This window comes from Nymphaea colorata, chromosome 4 (genome assembly GCF_008831285.2).
Source record: "Nymphaea colorata isolate Beijing-Zhang1983 chromosome 4, ASM883128v2, whole genome shotgun sequence".
NCBI lineage: Eukaryota > Viridiplantae > Streptophyta > Magnoliopsida > Nymphaeales > Nymphaeaceae > Nymphaea > Nymphaea colorata.
Genome location: NC_045141.1, coordinates 7,057,346 through 7,080,251, shown reverse-complemented (window position 1 = coordinate 7,080,251; position 22,906 = coordinate 7,057,346). Strand labels below are relative to the sequence as shown.

General features: G+C 38.0%; 1 protein-coding gene and 1 long non-coding RNA gene across 5 annotated transcripts; one reads left to right on the top strand and one right to left on the bottom strand.

The window, feature by feature from the left end:
• The first annotated feature begins 15,534 nt into the window (after positions 1-15,534).
• LOC116253633 (receptor-like protein 44) lies at positions 15,535-19,450 on the top strand. 4 transcript variants are annotated; one of them, XM_031628564.2, is made up of 2 exons: positions 15,535-16,978; positions 19,045-19,450. In XM_031628564.2, exon 1 carries the CDS (start codon positions 16,162-16,164, stop codon positions 16,975-16,977), a length of 816 nt encoding a protein of 271 aa, XP_031484424.1. In that variant the 5' UTR covers positions 15,535-16,161; the 3' UTR covers position 16,978; positions 19,045-19,450. The 4 variants fall into 4 exon arrangements, with proteins under 4 accessions (XP_031484424.1, XP_031484425.1, XP_031484422.1 ...); XM_031628565.2 differs by lacking the exon at positions 19,045-19,450 and adding an exon at positions 18,466-19,032; XM_031628562.2 differs by lacking the exon at positions 19,045-19,450 and adding an exon at positions 17,979-18,443.
• Positions 19,451-21,830: 2,380 nt separating this feature from the next.
• Positions 21,831-22,449, bottom strand: LOC116253607 (uncharacterized). Its single transcript, XR_004172496.2, has 3 exons — positions 22,091-22,449; positions 21,953-22,012; positions 21,831-21,865 (listed from the first exon to the last, which is right to left on the bottom strand). It is a non-coding gene; the product is annotated as an uncharacterized LOC116253607 (long non-coding RNA).
• Between the last annotated feature and the right edge of the window lie 457 nt (positions 22,450-22,906).

Sequence of the window (22,906 nt, the reverse complement as noted above, 5' to 3'; positions counted from 1 at the left end):
CATATACATTTATGCATATTTTCATGAGCTTTGGATCTAGATCTAGCTTAGCTTGAGACATATATGTCTCATGTAATTGTGTGTGACCGAGATTGATCCTGATGGCTAAAAACTTGTACTGTTATTTATCTAAAGTGCAGACATGGTATATATGATGTTGTTGATTTTGTATTTGAACACATGCAGTAAATGATTCATATGAGCATTGAAAGTATGTTTAAATATTTGAACTTAGTAATTAATGCTCATAATGATTAGTGCATATCTAGTTTGACCTTAAATGGTATGCTTAGAGGAACATGGTGTTACGATCTCTCATGGCAGGAGGAAGGAGGTGAAGATTTCCTTTCCGCCTAAGTGAGGCTGAATAGGGGAATACTCATTACCTAGTTTTTTAATTTGTTGTTGTTTCTGCTATGCGTTTTTTGGGCACCCCTATTTAAGGGTGACCCATTCTTGAAATTTAGAGAGCATCCCTTCAACTTCCCTTTTTAAGGGCTGGTTTAATGGAGGAAGGCAACGGTTTTTTGTCGTACCTATGGATAAGCCTAGGTACCTGGCAAGGAACCAAACGGGGTGGGCTTGATAAGTTTTTTTAATATTTATTTTATTAATTTATATATATAATTATAATATTTTATTACGATTAATTTATATTTATATATTATTTTATATTAAAAATATTTTAAATTTAATCAGACCGGGTTCAAGCTCGGATTTTAATTGCCGAGTTGAGCTCGACTCATTATCAGGCCTGCCCGATGCCCAAGCTTACCTATGTATATTATCAAAAAAAAATTGTTGTGTAAATAAAGTACTGGTCACCACCCCCATGGTGGACGTGGTTATGGACAAAAGAAGCTTAATCATGGTTGCATGCATATCAAAAATTCATATTAATCATGGTTGCATGCATATCAAAAATTCATAATGATGTCATTGTAGAGACTTGTTACTATTAAATGTTTTGTTGTCCCTATGTATCATGGATACTAAATTCATGCATTAGAATTTTTTATTTTGTGTGGTAATGAAGTAAACTGCATGCCGGATTAGATCGCTGTTGCTAGGGATGTCAACTGATCGGATTCAGATCGAATCTCCAATCAAATTGCTTTAAATAAATCAGATATGAACAAAAATTTGACTTCTGAATAAAAAATCAGACTGGATTCTGTTTTAAAAATTGATATCTGACTAAAGTTGGATTTTGGATTTAATATCCAATAGAAATCTGATCGGATATTAAAAAATTAAAAAAAAAATATATCAGATATCGAAACCTACACTTGCAATCCGAATCCAAATTTTAATTTATAAATCTAAATCCAAATTTCAATATCTGATTTTAAATTTATATTATCCAAATCCGAAACAAGAATTCGGATACAAACTTGGTTCAGGACTTGTCTAGGTGAGATTTAGCACACAAACCTTCTCCGCAATATCCACCATGTCTTTAGATAGGACTAAATGCACATGAGACAGACGGAGAGATAGAGAGAGAGAAAGCCGGCTTCTCTCTCAGTGACGGAAACAGGAATGGGGAGAACATAAAGAAGAAGGGGGTAGGTCCTCATAAGCTTGTCGACACCCCCTCCACCAGCATCAATGTCGTCGTTGTCTTCTCAGTCGATTCAGCGAAGAAAGTATGATTTGGCCAACCTTCGAGCGGCTACGAAGCTTAGACGAAAGAACATCAGGGCGTTTGGAACCTTAGAAGGGGAGAAAGGAGTGGTGGATGGGGCGGGTGGTCTTGTGAGATGCACTATAGGATGATGTGTGATCTGGAGAGGCCAAGGAAGGCATTGGTCTAGCTTTGCCTAGATGTCGGCATGGGAAGTTTTTTCTTTTTTGGCCAGATTTCTTTTGCACCAATCTAATAAAATTTTCCAGACTAATTGGGCGCTTCAATGTGGTTGTTAATGGGTATTACTGGACAAGTGGGTGCTCAATAGCAATCATCTAAAGACGTTTTCTTGATCAGTTAAGCGATATTATTACGCTATCAACAACTTTTACATGGTAGAAGTGATTGATCTTTCAATTTTCAGGTGAATTGTCGACGCACATCTTAACTTGAGTTTGAATTAAATATGATAAAAGTAAGGATGCACGTAAAGATGTGAACGGATCAATGTTAATGTGGCACCATGCTATAGCTTAGCCTAACTGTGGTGCAATCAACATGATAGAAGCTTTGACCTACAACTTGCTTAACCTAAAGCAGGAAGACATAACAAGCAAGATGAGAGAATAAAAAAGATGCCATGCAATTCTTATTATGCTTGAGAGTGACTGGTACATGTTTATATATGTAAAGAAAACACATTGAAAATTGAAAATTGGTAATCAACTGTCAGTAACAACAATTAGTTAGAGCCTGTTGATATGCTTTCTCTGGGGACTTCATGAGCCTCCCTTCTGATAGCTTCCTACTACTGACTAGCTCTCTCTTCCTTTTCCTCTCTTGCAAGGATTTGTTTTTGCCTTTTGTTTCCTGTGTCTGGTTTCCCTGCCCATTACCATTACGTGTGCTTCTGTCATCTGTGGCAACCTATTGCATGTCTTTTAAATGTTCTCCCATTTTTTTTGGCTCATTCTCTTGTCAGCCAAAATAGAACTCTCTCTATCTCTCTCTTAACGTGTTATGTCACTTGTTAGCTTTCATTAATTGCTAAAAATTAACATCTTATTATGTTTTACAATTGCAAGTTTGATTTTTTTCAATGTTTCTAATAAAGTGATGTATATCTTATATCGTTTCCTGTAAATTTGAGAACCAATCTTTTATGCCTTCTATTTTTTATTTTTTTTTTTAAGTTGTGTTCTTGTCAATTTTAACTTGTCTGAGGTCGCATCTTCAATCACAAGTGATTCAAGAAACAATAGTTCATTTTCTATATGTGTCTATTGATTTGTTTTCATGTTTCTCCTATTTTAACAGATGAAGATATCAGTACTGCTAATAAGTTTTTCTTCCTAGAGCCTTCTTTTTATGTTTATAGTTGTATTAGCATGCACAAGATAGATTAGTACTAACTTCATTTCGATTTCTAAACATCCACTATAATTCGGGTCGACAGTTTCTTTTTTCATTCCTTATAGTTGTACTGTACTTTTATATGTGTTGTAATCTTAATTATCTTACTTTTTTTTTTCAATTTTGTTTTCTTGAGTCTAATATGAGACAAAAAAAAAAAGCCATGATTCCCATGGTAATTTCATAACTTAATAAATGGACTTCAATTTAGCTTTTTTTTTTTTTGTTGCCCTTACTGTACCAATGCTTTAATCCATTAAACTTCAAACTGGACCAACCTCCAACTGATGTGTTAAGCCCTTGTCGATGAATAAATACATTTTGGTTCTAGAAATTCTGAAATGTGACTGGTCAACTCTCTCTAGATCTCTCTCTCCCTCAGTTGTATTCTTCTATGTCTGGACAATATAGTAGGCAATGCCAGGTCCAACCCTTATTCTGCTGAGCAATACCGACCCATATTCCGTTCAGACATCCGTTTGGTGTGTTCGCTGGTTGTATGAGATGTATTTTCTATTTGGGGAATTCCTTAGACCGTAGGAAATGCAGATTATGATTATATAAAAACATTAAAAAATGTATATTACTGCATTGACCATAGTTGCCAAACCTTAAAAAGAAAATGGAGGCACTGTGAGAAAGGAAAACCATTAGACAGAAATCTTAGCATTTTTATGAACATTTAGGAGTGGGGGAAGAGAGAAAGAGAGAGAGAGATGAATTTAGTCTTGTGTCAATGTGTGGGAGATGGTGATTGAAACTCATTATAAATTCACAAGAGCTGGAAATTTATGGCACGCTTGAGTGGACCAGATCTAGACTCAGATTAAACCTATAGTGGATTTGGACCATTAATCTTAAGCAAGATATTCAAAACCCAATTTTGGTTATGGTTTCGGATCCAGATATATAAATCTAGATTCAAATATCCAAAAAACTATTTGATTGGATTTCAATGATAAAAGTTGGATTTTGGATATCTGATTGACTTTTTTATTATAAAAGTCAGATTTGGATTCATACATGGATTTTGAATTAAAAGTTGGATTTGGATATGGATTTTAAATTTAGAAGTCAGATTCGGATATGGTACAAAAGTATTTTCATTCACATCCAAATCCGAGTTTATATCCAATATATGAATATCTAAAAAGTTAGATATGGTTTATGGTATATCCGATCCGAATAAGATCCATTGACATCCCTAATTGCAATTACACATGATTGTTTGTTACAATAAATTTTTATACTACATTGCATTTGTTATGATATTATGTTGTTGATTGCCATGATTTCATGAACTGTCATTAGTTAAGCCATTAATTGTCATTTGTGTGCTGAATTAAACAAGGATGCTCACCTCAATTTACTCTTTTTTGGGTAATTGTGAAAAGAAGGATGGTGACAAGGTTGCTGCATTGTGTGATGATCAAGCTTTGCCAACCAGTCCATGTGACGATTTGCATTATATGATTTAGAAATTTTGAATGACTTTCATACATTTTTGTAAAAGCTCCATTTGATGGCTCAATTTAAATTAGAAGTAATTAGTAAAGACGCCTTATGATTTTAGAAATTAGAGGTTTGAAAAGTCATTCTCATGCGTTTTGATTTTAATATGAAATGCTTTTATACTTAAAAAAAAAAAAGATTAGCCTTAAAAATTAGGGTTGTTACTTTGCCGGTGCTGCCTGAAGGAACCACCGACGGCTTCAGGCTTGCATGGACAAGAAGAGAGTCAGGAAAGGGAAAGCACAGTGAAATGAAAAAAACAAATGGATGTAGTGCATTAAATAGTTGTTTTAAACGTTTCAATTTATGCTCAAGCCGAGTCGAGTTCAACGAACTCGAACTAAGCTTCACTAGGAAAACAAGCCGATACGTGAGCTGGAGCTTTGGTTCGTTTAGCAAAACGGCCGGCTCTAACTTGAGCTTGAGCCAAGCTCGAGTTGCTGGGCTCGTTTGACATTACTTTTTCAAAAAGGTGCATGGAATGACAATTCAAAATCAATTCACGTAAACATTGTTTGGTTGATATGCATCCAGTCAGGCCCATTCAATTCTTTAAAATATTTTAAATCAATCTAAATTATTTTTAATTAAAAAAAGAAAATAAGCCAATGCACATCATATCAGTAAACAATATGCTCTCTCTCTCTCTCTCTCTATATATATATATATATATATATATATAATCTGACAATTGCATGATTTTTAAATGTGAGTAGGTTAATCTTCTAACCTTGTTTTTCAACCAGATGTCCAATTGCGTGCACATATACCAAGATAAATGATGCTCACTTTCAACTAGGCCAACATTTGTGCTCCTCCCACCTTATTTGGCAGTCTAATTAAAAGGTAATGCTAACAATGGAAGTGCTAAAAGAGGTAGATCCAACGCAGGAGAGAAATCTCATCCTATGCATAGTAGCTCAGCTTCATCTCCAAGCCCCAAGCATGGATCAACTCGTGCCACAAAGCAATGTGCACGAGATGATGCTTTGAGAATGCAATAAACATAAATGGAAATAACAAAGGCCTCCTTAGTGCAATTGGTTTCCACTAAATTTGCATAACATAATAAATTAGGACTACTAAGTAGATCAACTACATAATCTATAATTCAGGTTATATTGGATAGTTGTCCAAAATGATATGACAACAAAACAATTTGAGCAAGATTCAGTCAATAACTGTAGCAAAGAGTGAGGTTCCTCCGAATGCCCCCAAAGTTACTTATGTGTTTGTCTACCTACCAATGAAACTGTGCCATGCACAATACCAGGCGGATCTTGAGAATGCTAGGGCTATCATCTCTATCCATCACTTGAAACATAACCAACAGCAAATGGGATCCTTGTTATATTACCCTATTAAGAATGCCAGAAGTTGCCTTCACGAGATAATGCTCAAGAACAAATATCACAGCACAGAGTCCATCTCTGCTGCAACAAATACCAGAAAACACTTGATGATAATAATATTGAACCATTAATACTGTTAATCTAGAAGGCAGCCACATTCTTATTTGTATTGCATTACCTATCATACCTTGACAAATTCATAAAGATACAAAATACACTAGACTAGTGAGAAAGGTTCTTGTTCAATAATGTAGAAGCTACCATAGACTGCCCAGGTAATTAGTGGGCATCATCAACGAGGCCTTGTTGGTTGACAATCAAACAAAGGTACCTGATACCATGTGAAGCAGGCAACAACATGCTATCATCAACTTCTTTCAAAATAAAAAAACAGAGCCATGCATCTCATGATTGACAATCATGTCCATGTCCTTTGTCTTATCTCCTAATAGATTTTTCAAAAGAAAACAAACAATAATCAGTTAGAAAAAGAAGTTAACGACTTATTAAATGAAGGATGCATTGTACAAGTCATGACTATATAACATTGTGTCTGCCCATATGCAAATGGTGCTCACAAGGCATTGTTGAAACATAACAAGCTACTAGTGTAAACCACAGCAACAAAGTAAAGGATTACATGTTTAAACAGCAATAGTGGAATTCATGTAGAAACCAATAATGGTTTGCTGGTTTGGTGTATCCTTTTATGACTACGTGCAAACCTTTATTTGTTTTGTCATTACTTCTCAAACAGTTTTTTTTTTAAATCTAGTTAGAAATAGTACATGGCTGCATGGAAAGGATTGTTTTCCATAGACTCGTATTGAGGAATTCATCTATTCCATTTTTAGCTGATTTTTGTTGGGCAGTTATTTCTAGTAAGAAGTAACCATCATATTTCTAATGCCATTACTGTAATGTTATGCTTCAAGAGTACTGGTTTTGGAAATTTCATCATTATATATTTAACCTTTATACTTTTCTACATGTAATTAATGTTTCTTGCATTTTCACTATTATGATGATTTGCAGCTTTTAGAAAGGGAGAATTGAAACCCACATACTTCATTTTAGAAGTTGTTGGACAATAACTAAGTTATTTCCGTGTAGTTTATACAAGCAGAGAAACATGCCTGGCATGGTGTTTAAGCTCATTAAGAAGACTTTTAAATGGTGGAAACAAAGCCACAAATTAGACTATTTTTCAAAGCAAAAACGGAAAAATCCATGTCAGTGCAACAATTTACCATGCCTTGCGTTCTAGACAAGACCACAAAATTTGAATGAAACAAAATCCAGTCCAGCCGATTCCGCTATGTATCTTCTGCAATAATTTTCTTGTATTTCCATTAAAAGAAATAGCCTAAAGAGATCACAATTAGAAATAAATCCAAAAATGGCTGCTGAAGTATAGTGATGAGGTCGATCAACCAAATGTCCTTAACACAAAATAAATATTATTATTGCATAACAATAAGTATAAATCCAAAAGCTATAAATGACAAAAAAGTACCAAAGAAAGTGATAATACATGCTCTGAATCATTTTTGAAAGGCCTAGAGGGAAGCAAAGGACTTTAGAAGGTCCAAAAAAAAGGAGAACTGTGTACACATAAAAAATGTGAAAAGTAACTTTTAACAATCCTGCTAAAAATGGAGACTAAGTTACGTGCGCTACCCAGCGTATGCAACAAGCCTACGCCGAGGCCGGACCCTACACCAACATGTACCTCTACTTTCATGTCCAAACATTACATATGCATGTGTATAAGATAACAAAACATGTATGAAATAACAAATAAATATGAGATAATGTTTATGAGATAACAAAAGATTTATAAGATAATGAGATAACGAATGAAAGGATGTATTAAATAATGTCAAATGTAAGTATGAGATAATATTTATGAGATAACAAATAATTTATGAGATAATGAGATAAAGACAGATGCATAAGATAATAATAAATATAAATATGAGATAATAAAATATTTATGAGATACTGGACAAATGTATAAGACAACACTTCACATATATATAATATAATGTTTATGAAATAATAAAATATTTATGAGATTGAGATAACGCTATAAGGGGGACAAAAAAATGAAAATATTTTTTTACTGCATAAAATACATATATGAACTGACAAATGTTACCTTTATCGAATCTTCAAATCTTTTTTTTTTTGTGGTTTGTTTTTACCCCTACAAAAAGTTTCTTTTTGTATTCATCATTGATATTTTTTTGTCATACTTAAAACGACCTATGAAGTTACATATACGGAAGTGACATATATAACCAGCTTCACTAAAAATGGATAAGCCTTGACCAGGAGCATCTTCTCAGCTTTGTTTCCAATTGCCCCTAACTCATTCAACATTCTCAACTATTCCTAACTCCCTCAACACAGTCATAATGCCAGCAAGTTTAGATATTAGATCTATCAACTATGCCAAACAAAAATATACAAGTTGAAATGTTATCTTACCTCATTGAGTCCACCATGAAGTGGACCATCAAGTGCTCCAAGAATTCCTACAAAAATAGCCTACACATTGAAGCCATGGAAGGGAAGTCAAAGATATAAACCAGTAATTTAGTAAGAGGAAAGAAGCTGGAGAAACATAGTTCTTCACTACTATAACATGGTAGTAAATTGAGCAATCAAATTACACTCTCCCCGGCTAGTGGAAAAAATAGATAAAAAATAAACGTTTAATGAAATATGGGATTTCACCTATCATCTTGGACAAATTCTTCGACAAGTTAGTTCTTTTGTTCTTTTGTTTGTTTTGCCTGTGATTTCTCTGTGCTTGGTCTTACCAAATCACAACAACGTCAGAAACTCATGAGTTGAGTGACTAGGCAAAAGCATAGGGACATCTTTGCCTACCAAGATCACATCGCAATATCGCATTATTTGGAAAGGAAAGGAAAGGAAAAAAATGAACCTCTTTCCATTCTCACATGCATTATTAAAACGACAAAATCTAAATGCATATGCATATTCAATTAAGGAGAGGCCAATGATGGTCGGGACGAAGTTGATTAGCATCTCACCAAGGCACCGACTAGGTAGTGACTCCTTTGCGCCAGGCAGCCCCAACACGACACCAGTTTGGGGATTAGCCGATGGACGGTATGCCATTGGCAATAACGTTCTTGCTTTCCCATCCGCCAAAGCTGTCGGGACTCGGGAGTGGCAACATTTGTGGCTGTCAGTAGAGGCCTTGGTAGCACAATGGTGGAGGGAGCGGTCAGGAGAGGGCCAGAGCAGCACCGGTGGCATAAAAGGGAGGAACCGGTGGAGGGTTAGAGAAGGAAAGTTGGCGGAAAAGGGTGGTCGGGGGCCTTGAAGAGGAAAGGTTGGCGGAGATGGAACTCCCACCCCAAATTCTTGTTGTTGTTATTGGCATTCGTAGAAAATGAGTTGCCACTAACACAATGCAGATCCTGTGCTTAAAACACAATGCTACTTATCTTATTATGCTAGCGCTGCTAAATCACAGTTGGCTCTATGTTAAAAAGCATTAGAGCTCTCACACTAGTGCAACAAAAGCGGATGTCTACGTAAAATGTTGGCCGAGCTTTGCCACTGCTATGCCTAGCCAATCATTAACTGGTGTTGTTTCATTGCCATGCCAGAGACACCTGTCGACAGCCACACTTTGTTTAGCGGCGCCAGACATGATTTTATTTTGGTGCCGCAGCTGCTCTATTTTGTTGTGCTCTATTTTGTTGTAGTGCGATGCCCCACGAGCAGTCAGGAATTACACTACCAACGGCTCACCGTAGCCTTTGCCAACAGCTCAGGCTGTCGCTAATTATCAAGATTGTCATCTTGACATTACGGGGAGAATACAACCCGACAGTAACTCGAGAATTATTGAATTTCGTATGCCGGGCAGGTTCGACCTTTGTCGTCGGACCGAGGAGGATGTTATTCACCCATTTTGGGAATTGTCTGGTGGTGAAAACACTATTCCGTTATGCTTGTCAGCAACCTACAATTATTGTAAGGTCATAATCAGTTATTAGAGATCTTATTCTTCGCCCTGTAGAATTGTGCATCAATAAACAATGGAGAGTTCTATGGAAGGGGCCCGGTGGAACTCGACCTCGACTAGACTCATATCTTGCTCAGCTCTAGCTCGAGTTTAGTTGTACAATGTCAGTACAAACTCGATAGACAGATTCATAGCTTGAGCTTGACTTATTTAAACTCGTTTAGCAGCTCCCCATTTTACTTGATCATTTTTCTTCGTTCTAACTTTGAAAATTACAAAAAAAAAAAACAAAAGAAAAAAAAACTTAGATTGAGCTTTAATCAAGTCGAATTCATGTGACTTAGAACTCGATTCATTTATAAGCTCTCATTTAACAAAGAAGTCGAGCTGAACTAAACGAGCTCCAAGTGCAGCTCGTGTTGGCTCAACTTGTTGTACCACCCTATTCGCGAGTAGTTCTGATAACTAGGAATAACGTTGCATTGAGATGAGTAAGCCTAAATCTACAAAACTTTAACACATTATTTGCTGTCTCAATTTTACTTCATCAAGCCAATAGCACCCATCAATATTGAGGGTTGATTGGGGTTTTTTGTACAGGTGTTGTGGTGTCATTAATGTAGTAGGTCAAACTTATGCCTATCCAACATATGATGTCAGTTTTTTTTTTTTTTAATATAAAACTCATTACTAGTATCTATCCAACCTTTGTCTGTATGTTATGGAATTGGGATTTTACTTGGTTTCTTATTTAATTCAAACTGGACCCTGTAATTTTGTATTTAAAACAATTCATAGGAACCCCGATCCAATTCGTTATTATAACTACAACCTATTGTTTTTAGTGCCAATCCTAGCAATTAAATCTGGGTTCAGTAAATGGAATTGTTGACATATCTCATCCAAATAAGTGCTAGCTACATGATCTGGCTTTTCTAATTGAACCAACTAGCATGTTCAAACTACTATTCGTCGTTGAATATATCTCATGCATGTGAAGCAAAGGCAGTTTCACTAACTTGCTGATACATGATTAAACGCTATTGCCAAAAGAAAAACTTAATTCATATTAAACCATTTTTTTCAAGCTCTACCAGCATGAAAAAAAAGTGTTATTTTTAACCATTGAAATGACAAAGGCCACATTTATTTGTCTTTTTGTTTTATTTTTAGGTTGCCATGGCAGCCATGTCTAAACAAATAAGATACGTAGCCTCAACCTTAAACAAATGCATCCACAGATTCTCAATCTCAATAGGTGTAAATGTTGATAAAGAAAATAAGCTATAAAAGAAAATTAAAAAATTGACGAAAGAGTTTCACAGCGTCAAGAACAAATGTGCATCGCAAATAGTAGGCGCAATATGGTGTGATGTGATGACATGTAAAAATGCTAAAAACATAGACTCATACAGTACGATGTGCAATGTTAAAATGTATGTGATGGGAATAAGTGAATCTAAAGAAAGTCGACCCGCCATTCATGAATAATAGAAAGGATGGATTTTCTCTCTGAAATTTCTGCTATATACTTGGTTGTCAGTGCTTGCTAGGGGCGAACAACGAGAGCTCGACACATTAAACCTCAGCTCGTGAACGAGTTTAAGCGGAATCATTTGCTTAATGAGTTAAGATCCAGTTCATGACTCAACTTGTTCAAATAATCGAGTTGAGTTCAAGCTCGGCATGTAACTGTTGAGTCGAGCTCGAGCCTTGAACGAGTTGAGCTCGAGCTCAACACGTAACGATGAATATCAATTCTATTCAAACAAGTTTGTCGAACTTTAAGCGAGTCGAGCTCGAGCTAAACATGTAATGATGAATATCAATTCTATTCAAATTAGTTTGTCGAGTCTTAATCGAGTCCAACTCAAGCTCAACACGTAACTACTGAGTCGAGCTCGAGCTGCTCCCGTCAAGTCATTCTTGAGACTCAAGTTGAGCTCCAGGTTTCATTAGTCGAGCCAAGCTCGAGCTAACGGAACTCAGGCTCGACTTGGCTCGTGTTCACCCCTAGTGCTTGCACTCATCTACTATAGCAAAAATATCAACTCCTTGCAAAGTGACTGCGCTTTGCTGCCTTTCTTCTCAATTTGGGCAGTCTCGTATGTTGACCAAATGGAGTAAATAAAGTGTTGTATGGCATACTTACCTCGTTGGGCACAATGGGCTTGGGCTGAACGGCGCTCGGTGATTTCTCCACTCCACTTTTGTATAATTCATTGCTTCTTCATATGCCGGCTCTATATCATAAGCATTTCTTATGGGTACAAGACTGCATGTTTGGTTTGTCCTACATGATAAAGTTTAGACCAATCTGACCTCCAAAAACGAGGTTTTCACTTTGTTAGTCATTGTACATACACTGCGCAGACGAAGAAAGTAGCTACCATTTGTTTTGGATCTGTAATGAAATGCTGCAATTATATCTTGCTTTATGGCACGCATCACCAGTTCCCCATGGTTTCTCCTCCTTCATTTGCTCGTGCTCTTCTATTTGGTCTACCTTCCATCACATGCTCTAGGATTTTGTGTTTCCTGTGGCCCACTTGGCTATGTTGCTTCTGCTCGCAATTATCATTCCCCTTTTCTCTAACATTCTCTCCGGTCAGACATTTTAGCTGTGGTTAAGGCTCTTAGCAAATCTGCTTTTCTTTTCATTTGATGTGACACTCTTCTATTTCCTTTTTGTGTTAATTTGTAACATCCCTGTCTCATTTGATATAGTTCTTTTCAACTCTCTCTCTCTCTCTCTTTCTCTCATATTTAGGGATAGGCATTGCGCCAGTCTGGTCGGCCTATTGGCCCCCAGCGTTATGGCCTGGTAGGCCTGAGTGGGCTGCATAAGGCCTATTATGATCTGGCCCATTTGTTTTTGGGCTTGACCAGGGCAGGGATTAAAATGAGATGGTGTCTGGACCTTATGCCCAATACTCGCTAATATATAACTTTATACTTTAGAACCTGATTGTAGGGAGTTGTTTCAAGTCGAGCCTTAGTCCTGTAAGTACTTTTTGCGTAAATGTGATGTATATGATCTGAATTATATCTATATATCTGTGTGTGTGTGTGTGTTTACTGAAATCAAACGGTTACCTCTATAGCTAGATGTTTTTATTTCTGTTAAAATATCATAAAATGTGCATTGGCGATTGCCTCTTGGCCACGGTGTTTAGTAATGGAATGTACATTTTGTGATGGTTTTTAACAACACAAATTAAGACACAAATAGATTTTAATACACACACAAGTGAACAACAACAAACTTACCCAATGGGCCTCTAGTACCCAAACCATCTCAACCCAATATCTTATTCGGTCCGAGGGTTTTTTTAAAGGCCCAATGGCCCAGGTACTTGTGGGGGACCTCGGTCCGATGCTGACCCTTGCTCACGTTAACTTGTAAATAAGCATTTATGATAAGAAAAAAAGTCCTAAACCGCTTCTAGGCCTTTGAAATAAATATAATCTAGTGGCCTAAATAAATGTACATGTTAGATTAGTCAAGCAGCTCATTAATAACTTGTTTGACTAATGAGCATAATCAACTTAAGTTTTTAAAAGAGAGGTAAGCCGTATGGTACTCCAAGCCTCTCATAAATTGGATCTAACGAAGGGAAGCTCAATTGCAGCTCCTATTAGTCACGTCATGCATTAACTGCTACGGCAGTCCTTGTCACGAAGGCATGCCCTTTCATGTGCAATTCCATACCAAAAGTAGCATATAACGGGACTTTGGGTATGTCGGACAATCTATCCTGGTGACATGAAGTCCCCAGTCCGCTCAGTGTTCTTGTCAATCCAGGCATTGACTGTCACAACCTGTCTAATTCTGTTCTTTTGCTGTCACAGGGACATGCCATTAACTCAGTCTAAGTCTTAACTTGTATGGATACTATTTTAGGAATCCTACAGACATCAGCATCCGATATTTTAGCAAAATATTTTTAAATTTTAAATTAAAAAAATTTTTTTATTAAATAAAAAGTTGGGAGAAAGCCTCTAGATCGTTATGCGTAACCTGTAAACTTCAAAACAAGCGTGGGCTTTTTTTTTAACAAAAAGGAAACGACTTCAAATTTGTGAGTAAACTGTAATAAATTCAAGCCAGTGCGACTGAAATCACGGGAGAAATTCTTTAAAGTTGGAATTAATTGCAAGTAAGCTTCTGAACCCGGTGATAGAAAGCCAACAAAAAATGAAGATGATAACAACAACAACAACAATAATAATAATAATAATAAACGTCAACTATGTTAGCCAACTTAAACGACATGCATATTTTTTTTACCCTTAAGATGATTTTATTGCTGTCCAGTGAGCATATGTTGTGTTGGTGCCAACACGAAAACTACGCTCATTGTTCTACCATTTGAGACCAGTTTTACAGGTTGAAATGTATTTTAGACGGCAGACTCTCGCCAAGACTGTGAGATTGGATCTGATTTTAAACTGCCATCTACATTTCAATTGTTAAATTGGTCATGGTTCGCAAATTTGCCGATCTGACTTGCAAGTCGCTTGAGTCCACTAGAATCATTCATATACTAGGTTAGGGTTCGGACCCGCCCATGTCGACTCGGATCATCAATTAATTATAAGTTTTTTTTTTTTTTTGTCTTGGTTGCTGAAAACTGAAGTTTGTTCTTTTGTGAATTGTTAAATATTATTACATGATGGTTTTAAAATGGCTTTTGTCCTATTGTGAACTTCCATTCGAGTTTACTTTTAGCAACTTACTAACCCAAATAGAGTAAAGAATAGGTGCATATTTAACTGTCTTATCCATTCATTACCATGTTAGACATCCAACCATTAACTTTATTAACAATGCATATAAAATGCTTACATTACTTGTTTTTTAATTTTAGCTGCGGAGAAAAGTCAAACAAGAAGTCCCCACAAACCGATCTTCTTCACCTATTTGAAATAAAAAATACAATATAAGGAAGACCTTACTTTTGCAAATGCCACATTCAGACTTTTTAACCAGTATAAATCCAATTCTTAAACAAGGAAGACCTCTCGAAAAATTTAAATTTAGTTACTTATTCATGATCCGGGATTTGTAGCATTAACAAGAACTACATTATTCTTGCTTCTGTTTCTCCAGGAGCACTTTGTGTGCTTCACAGTAACGGCGCGGTTATGTTCTTTGAGATTGCACGATGATTAGCAGCTAGGGAAGCTCCAAACTGTAACTGATATCTAAACCTACTTGCCTTTCAGCGCTCGATCCGGCTGCTTTTTCTACAGTAGAAGTAAACTGTTTTGGACTTTAAACTCGAGAGCAGATATGGTTCATTGACAGACTAGCTCTATATTTGCTTGTGCTTCGTGGGTCCTAAAAACTGAAGAAACTCCTTCTTGGCAGGAAATGTTAAGAGTAGCACACGCTAAGGAGGAGCATGCTTTAAAGGCACATGGTGTTCACGTAAATGCAGCAACCAGGAAGTACAGAGAAGTATTTATTGCAAATACTCCACTTCCTTGTGAGGACGTGCAGGACATAGTCCTCCATTTAAGAGGCTTCACGTCCCCAACGCCATCTTCATCTTCTTCTTCTTCTTGCTGCAGCTACTGTTGCCTTCGTCCCCACCACCTTCACGGTTCTGATATGACAAGTACTCACACTGCTCGTGGACGCCTCTCTCTCACGTTTTCAATGGCGAAAATGCCATCATGAAGTGGACGGCTGTCAGTGCTCGAACATTGAAGAGAAACAGCACATCTTTTCCTTGTCATTCTGATATACCTTTGTGGCATTTTTGTCTCGTTAAAGTTTCTCTCTCCTGTCGCCCACAACCATGGAGCCCCTTTATTTAACGAATCCGCCGTCGGTCTCTGTCTCCTTGACCTCCACTACTCATACCATCTTGAGCAATCACCACCACCTTCAAGCTACAACCTTCATCCTCCTCCTCTCCCCCACACGACTCGCAGACCCACCAAAGCCCACAAAATTTCCCTCCTTCTCCTGATTTGTTTCTCTTGTTCCAGACCGCCATCACCATCTTTAATCCCTAAACGCTCCCTCTCTGTCTCTCTAGCGAAACCATAAATCCCTGGGAAAAATTTCCTCTTTTTCATTTATCCTCATCTGTTCCATCTTTGCCAGACCAACACCACGATGAATTCCTGAGGCTCTCTTTTTCTGTGAGTGTGTTGTGTGTGTGTGTAAAACCCCCAAGACCCGCTGCTTACAAATCCTCTGACGCCTCATTCTTCCTTTTAAACCCCCAATGGGCTTCTTGGTGCTCGCGTTCTTCGGTATCTCACTTCTGGTGGTGCCGTCGCCGTTGGTGGTGGCCGATCCTGACGACCAGGCCTGCCTGTCCAACCTTCGGCAAAGCCTGCAGGACCCCACCGGGAAGCTCGCCCACTGGACAAAGGAGAACCTCGCCGCCCCCTGCCGCGGCGTCATCTCCGACCTCGAGGGCGTCACCTGCAATAACGACCGCATCTACAAGCTCTCCCTCGTCGGCTTCTCCCTCCGAGGCTCCCTCTCCCCTTTCCTCTCAAATTGCTCCAACCTCCAGACCCTCGACCTCTCTTACAACCAGATCTCCGGCCCCATCCCTGCCGAGCTCCAATCCCTCGTCAACCTCGCCGTCCTCAACCTATCCGCAAATAGCCTCACCGGCCCTATACCTCCTCAGCTTGCCCTCTGCACCTACCTCAATATCATCGACCTCCACCGCAACCAGCTCACTGGCCCCATCCCCCAGCAGCTCGGCTACCTCGTCCGCCTCTCCGCCTTCGACGTCTCGGACAACCATCTCTCCGGCCCCATTCCTCCGCTTCTCGCCAACCGCAGCGGGAACCTGCCCAGGTTCAACTCCTCCTCCTTCGCCGGTAACAAGGATCTCTACGGGTACCCGCTGCCGCCTATGAGGAGCAAGAGCCTCTCTGTGATTGCCATTGTTGGGATTGGTTTGGGGAGTGGGCTGTTAAGCTTGGTGATAAGCTTCACGGCGGTGTGCGTCTGGTTGAGGGTCACGGAACAAGGGATGGCCGCTGAGGAGGGCAAGGTCGGCCAATTGATGCCTGACTATTGAGGTTGGCCTCCTCTTCCTTTTTCCTCTGTGTCCTTGCCTCTTTAGTCCTCTTTATCAAATCCTTACTTGGAGAGGTTTTAACGAAGACGGTGGGCTTGTATTTCTTTTGAATTTCTTAGGTGGGCTGTGATTCTTGTTATATAAAGATAACCATTAATTGATTAACACCATACTCACCAGATTGTTCAGATGTTCTGATTCTGGCTCTGTCTTCAACATTGCTCCCCTTCTCCTCTCTTTTTCATTCCTTTCTCCTTGAATTTTCTTGTGAAATCTTTGAGTCAATTGATAAACATGGTTTTGGGTATTGCTTTGGTTTCTCAAGTGGTATGGTAGGGATTGTCGGAGTATTAACTCCATTCTTGGACATGTATAGTGATGCCAAATCTTCAATTTTGTGCATTCTTTAGCCCTTTTGGGGATTTAGTATGTGAGCATTTGTATGCACTTTGGATGCATAATTCCTGTAACCATTTCATTTCCTTTGATTTGTTGACAGCAGGAAACAAAACCTATTTTGTACTTTTGGGTTTTTCTTCCTTCAACTTTTCTTGTTGTGGGGAGTTCTCTTTTCTTGATGTAGGCTCTAATACAAGGTTATCTGGAGAATTTGCAAAAGAAGCTTCTGGTATATGCGCTGTTCTGTTTGCCTTCAGTAAATCGAGGTTCTTCCATTGGCTGCACACCATGTGTTCTTTACTTCGTTTGTGTTAGAGATGAGCAATGAACAGCGATACCACGCTTTACAGAGCATTAGCATTCATACAAAACTAACTTTTGGGGCCCGCTGCACGAGGAGCTATCAGTGTTGTTATTTTTTTCATCTCGTTTGGTGGATTTGATTGATCTAGGTAGGCCTTCTTCATTTTCGGTACTGACTGCAGAAGATTTAAAATGTGAAGGTTGATACCTTGGGGAAACAACTTGTTTCTTTTTTGCTCCTTTCTAGTTTCATGAATAAACAAACTGTTTTCTCCTTTTGTTTCCTTTATTTTTTTCAGTCTCACAGTATGGGGATTGGATTGGCTTCCAAATGAATTTTAAGGAAAAAAAGAAGAAAAAAAGAAAAAGGGTCTGTAGACTAGATTCTTCAAAGATAACTTCTTGAAGGGTGATGATGGGTCACTGGGTTGTGACAGCATCATGATGTGGTAACGCTATTATTATTGGAGCTGGTTGGTTTTGGCTTTATGTCTCTTTCATCTGCAGTAAAAAGGAAGGGAAGAGATAAATGAGATTACTGGAGAGTGGAAGAAGGAGATCAAGATGTATCCTGTATTCAACCAACTGCCTCGTTGCATACTTGCCCTAAATTATGAGGTGCAGTAAGCTGCTGGGTTTCAACACTCGCGGATTTAAATGCTTTTTGCTACAAAGTTATGGTTGGTGTACCTTTTTTGTATATATACAAGCCACATTATGTTCTTCATACATAATATAATAAACCCACTAAATGATAAAGTGTTTCTTTTTGTTCCTTTTCTTCAGTTGTCAAATAAATCAAACGAAAGATGAAGCTGTAGAGGTTGAATCCAGTTTTATGACATGGCCCCATTTGATGAGGTGTGGGGTGTATGAACCATGTCTTCTTTTTTCCTTCAGTTGACAATGATGACAGGGTTAAGACAGAGCGTGGCGACGCATGTGGCCCTTGTGGGTACCCGCGCGTGCAGGCATATGTGGTTCTGTCTGGTTCCCCTGTTGGTATTGTGATTATAATCATTTCCGTTCATTTTATATGGTGGTATATTGCTTGCTTACCCTTCCAGTGCTTTGGTTCTGTAAGTATTGAAATCAGCATGCCTATATTGATTAACCTTTTGCCTTTTGAATCTTGTAAAAGGCGTCCTTGAGTGGGAGGGATATTTTTGTGCTGAGCGCACACAGGAATACTGACATGGCCCACGAGGGCCCAAATGGGTCCGGTCAGATTGTGTCTAAGTTGGCTTTAGGGGTTGGATCTCAACCTGGCCGCCGAATGTATTGCATGGTTTTCAATCGCCCGTGACTGCAGTATCATATGAACATGCGGATCAAATTTTACTTTTTTGTTTTTATTTTATACAGTGAGGTCGGCTCTTGGTTGTCCTAAACGGCTTTAGGGCGGGCGGGATTATCTTTGCTGCGGAATAACGTCCTAAGGTATCAAAAACAAGCAAAGAATGTTTGGGTGAGAGATTCGGCTTTAGGCTGGGTGAAGGTGAAAAACTTCACTCACCCGAAGGTTGGCTGCAGGTTGGTTCAAGAGATTGATTCAAAAAGGAAAATTGTTCAAATTTTGAAAGGTAGGTACGTGGCCACTATGTATTCTTGATGGGCAGGGGCTGATAAGATGCACATTGGGATTATTATTACAGTAAATGCTGCTGACAGCCGTAGGAATCTGGCTGTATCATAGCGTTTCCTTTTGGAAAAATGTGATATTCGCCAAGTTTACTGACATTAAAGATCATCAAATTTTTATTTAGGCTTACCTCTGGATTTCGACATCTCATGTAGGCTTCTTTTGTAAACGGGGGTGTAAACATAAACCCATGTCACGATGGACTATATTTTTCTGCAGCGTTATGGCGTTATCCTCTCGACTTGAATAAGGTTTTGCTTTTGCTGACCAAAAAAAAAAAAAAAAGTCACTCTTAACAATGTAACATTACTCGATTTGCCTGATCTTTTAACTGAGATCATGAAATAAACACAATGGTAGTCTTTTGCATTACAGTTGTTAAAGTAAGATGTATCGATCTAGAAGGCGCTGATCTTGACTACATAGATTGGCACGGATATGTGCCAAGCATTTGTAAGCTGGTAGTGCTATCTGCATATCTGTTCCACTTGCCTAACAAATGGAAAAATATACAAAAAAAAAGTCGCCTTTGAGCAATCTCTCTCTCTTTCTCTTTCTCTCACGCACGATATTTGTTGCAGAAGCTGACTGTGGAAGTGGTTCTGACTTTTAATTGCTCATTGTTAGGCATTAATAAAGAGAGGGAAGAGATGCGCCAGAATTTGAAAGTCAAGGTTTTATTTTCCCGAATAGGTATGCTAGATGGTGACTAGTGACAATTCTCTTGACTTGCTTTATATTTGTTTTCACCATATTCTCATTAAACACAACAGTAATAGTCTAACATTTAATTTTCTTATATATATATATATATATATATATATATGTATATATATATATATAGACTTTGCAAAACATGTCTTAACCGACGTTTGTACAGACTTGTCCTTAAAATCTTTATTTATGTCTTATATTCAAGGGGTGCTAGGTATAATTTTTAAATTTTTTCAAAAGACACCAATAAATGAAAAAAATTGCTCAGGAATATTAATATAAAAATAAGAAGATTGTTGGAGTCAATATAAGTAATTGCCCACACCTGCCTTGGCCCTTACTTTGGACAAACATATCTCTGTCAGTTTATTCTTAGAGATACACTTCGACGTTAAAGGTGTAAGTTCTTAAACAATTCGTCAAGCATTATATATTTGCATATCTCTCTCTCCTTCATATGAATGGGCCCTACTCATCCGAAGGAGGTGCCTGTATACCTGAACACCCAAAACTCGACCGACCTGCTCGATCACATCTCCAACTCATATTTTATAAAAAAGTTTCTACGACTTTTTATAACCTTAGGCAACGGATGTCCCTTGGCCACATCTCCTGATATTTTAAAAGCCTTTTTACCTGTGTGAGGAACATCACATATTCTTTCTTTACGATGTTTATCACTCGGCTGCTCTAATTCTTGGGCTAATCCCTCGTTATTGCATGCGTGAATGGGCATGTATCCTAGCTTTTCCCTTGATTTTCAGATTTTAGATGTTGAAACAAACAGTTTAAACTCCGACCCTTTTTCTTTGAATGTTACAGAGCATACTTATAACAGCATGACATAGCATATGGATCTTAAATCTGGCCTCCGATCCTTAGCTTGACCAACCATGCATCTTTAATATCAATCCTTTGCCAGCTGTGAAAAGCTATGTTGCATCAGATCCACAAATTTGAAACCCTCAGCACATCCTAAGAGAAGGGAAACAACCATCTCCAGCCCCCAAGAGTAGGCCTGGGCATCGGGCCGGGCCGGCCCGGCCTGTTTAAGGCCCGGATCCGGATACGATCAGCCCGCTACCCGGCCCGATTAGTAACGGGCCGGGCCGGGCCTGGTACTGGGCTGAATCAATCATGTCCAAGGCCCGACCCGACCCGTTTGTTAACTGCCGGGCCGGGCCGGGTCGGGTCGGGCCCGTTCGGTTTTTAATCATTTTGTCGTGCTTACAAGTTACAAAAAACATATACATTCAGCCTGTTAAATGAACTCACGTCTACGAAAAAAACAGGCATTGTTCAAAGCAATTTTCATCCATTCTCAAAAAGATGAACCATACCAAACTATAACTTTTTCAGAGGCAAAGAAAGGGAGCAGCAACAAGCAACAATGAAAAAACGACCAACAATTGATGAAGAAACATAAACAAAAAAGTGTAATTTCCAACAATTGAAACTATTACTTCAAGAGCATGTCTCACTATCACACAAGACAGCCTTCTTTCGTTAACAAGACAGCCAAGAATTGAATGTAGCATGTTCACAGTAATACAACTACCACCACCGTCATTTGAATTAACAAAAGCTATCATTTAGAAATAAAATTAACTTGAATGTGGCATGTTCACGTTAATACCACCATCAATTGAATTAACAAAAGCATCATTTAGAAATAAAATTAACTTGAACGTGGCCTGTTCACACTAATACAACCACCACCACCATCATTTGAATTAACAAAAGCATTATTTAGAACTAAAATTGAAACTTGAATGTGGCATATTGAAACTAAATGTCTTCAAAGTCCGTCACCAACCTTGAAATGTCCATCTACAATTTAACACAAAAAAGAAATGTTAATAAAAATGAATATGTGCTTGTCTGCATGGAATAATAAACATTAATTAAAAAAATTACCATGATAATCATGCATTGGATTAACTTTCCTCGTCTGAATGGTGCTCTGCATCATGAGAACTGTAACATGTGTTAATTTAAGCACACTATTATGTTAATATGTAAAATAAATTAGAAAATAGACTATGAACATCTTACCTTTCACCCAAGTTGTGTGCATCACGAATCCAACTCTGTGTGCAGATTAATGATTCCACATTTTCAGGAGTAGTTGAGCATCGATAATCATTAAGAATTCTTCCTGCTATACTGAATGCAGATTCTGAAGCAACTGTAGATACAGGAATGGCTAATACATCTCGAGCCATTTTGGCTACAATTTTATATTTACTTTCATTTGTCTTCCACCAAGATAATATGTTGAAGTCTCCATTATGTGCAATTTCTTCCATTGGATCAATCAAATATTTGTCCAGATCCGTGTGAGCCACTACAGGAGAGATAGAACTGAAGTATGTTTTGAACCCAAATCTAGCCACACTTCTATACTCTTCTGTTGCAATCATTGTACTAGTATATGCATTGTCCATTCGCATATTACTTGTGTCACTTTCATTATACATGTTTCTGTATTCAACATACAATTCATGAAGGATGTTCTCTACAACTTCATATTTTACCATTGCATCTGGTTTATCCAAATCATCAAGCAAATACTTCAAGTATGACAACTTGAACCTAGGATCCAAAACAACTGCAATTGCAAAGAGAATATTGTAGCTCTTGAAGTATTTGTCAAATTTTTCTTGCATTTTGCAAATCAATGCCCTCATATGTTCATTTTATGTTCCACGACGCCTACGCAAATGATGATAAATTGATAAAACTTCTTCAAACACAAGATTAGATGTTACCTGCTTAGAGGTAGAGAATAAATTTGTTGCATCATAAAATACCTTTAAGAACTGACAAAAATCAGATGCATGAGACCACTCATCCTCAGAAGGCAAACAT

Bases quoted from the DNA above. Each gene is read 5' to 3' on its own strand.
- LOC116253633 (XM_031628564.2), top strand. From the start codon at position 16,162: ATGGGCTTCTTGGTGCTCGCGTTCTTCGGTATCTCACTTCTGGTGGTG.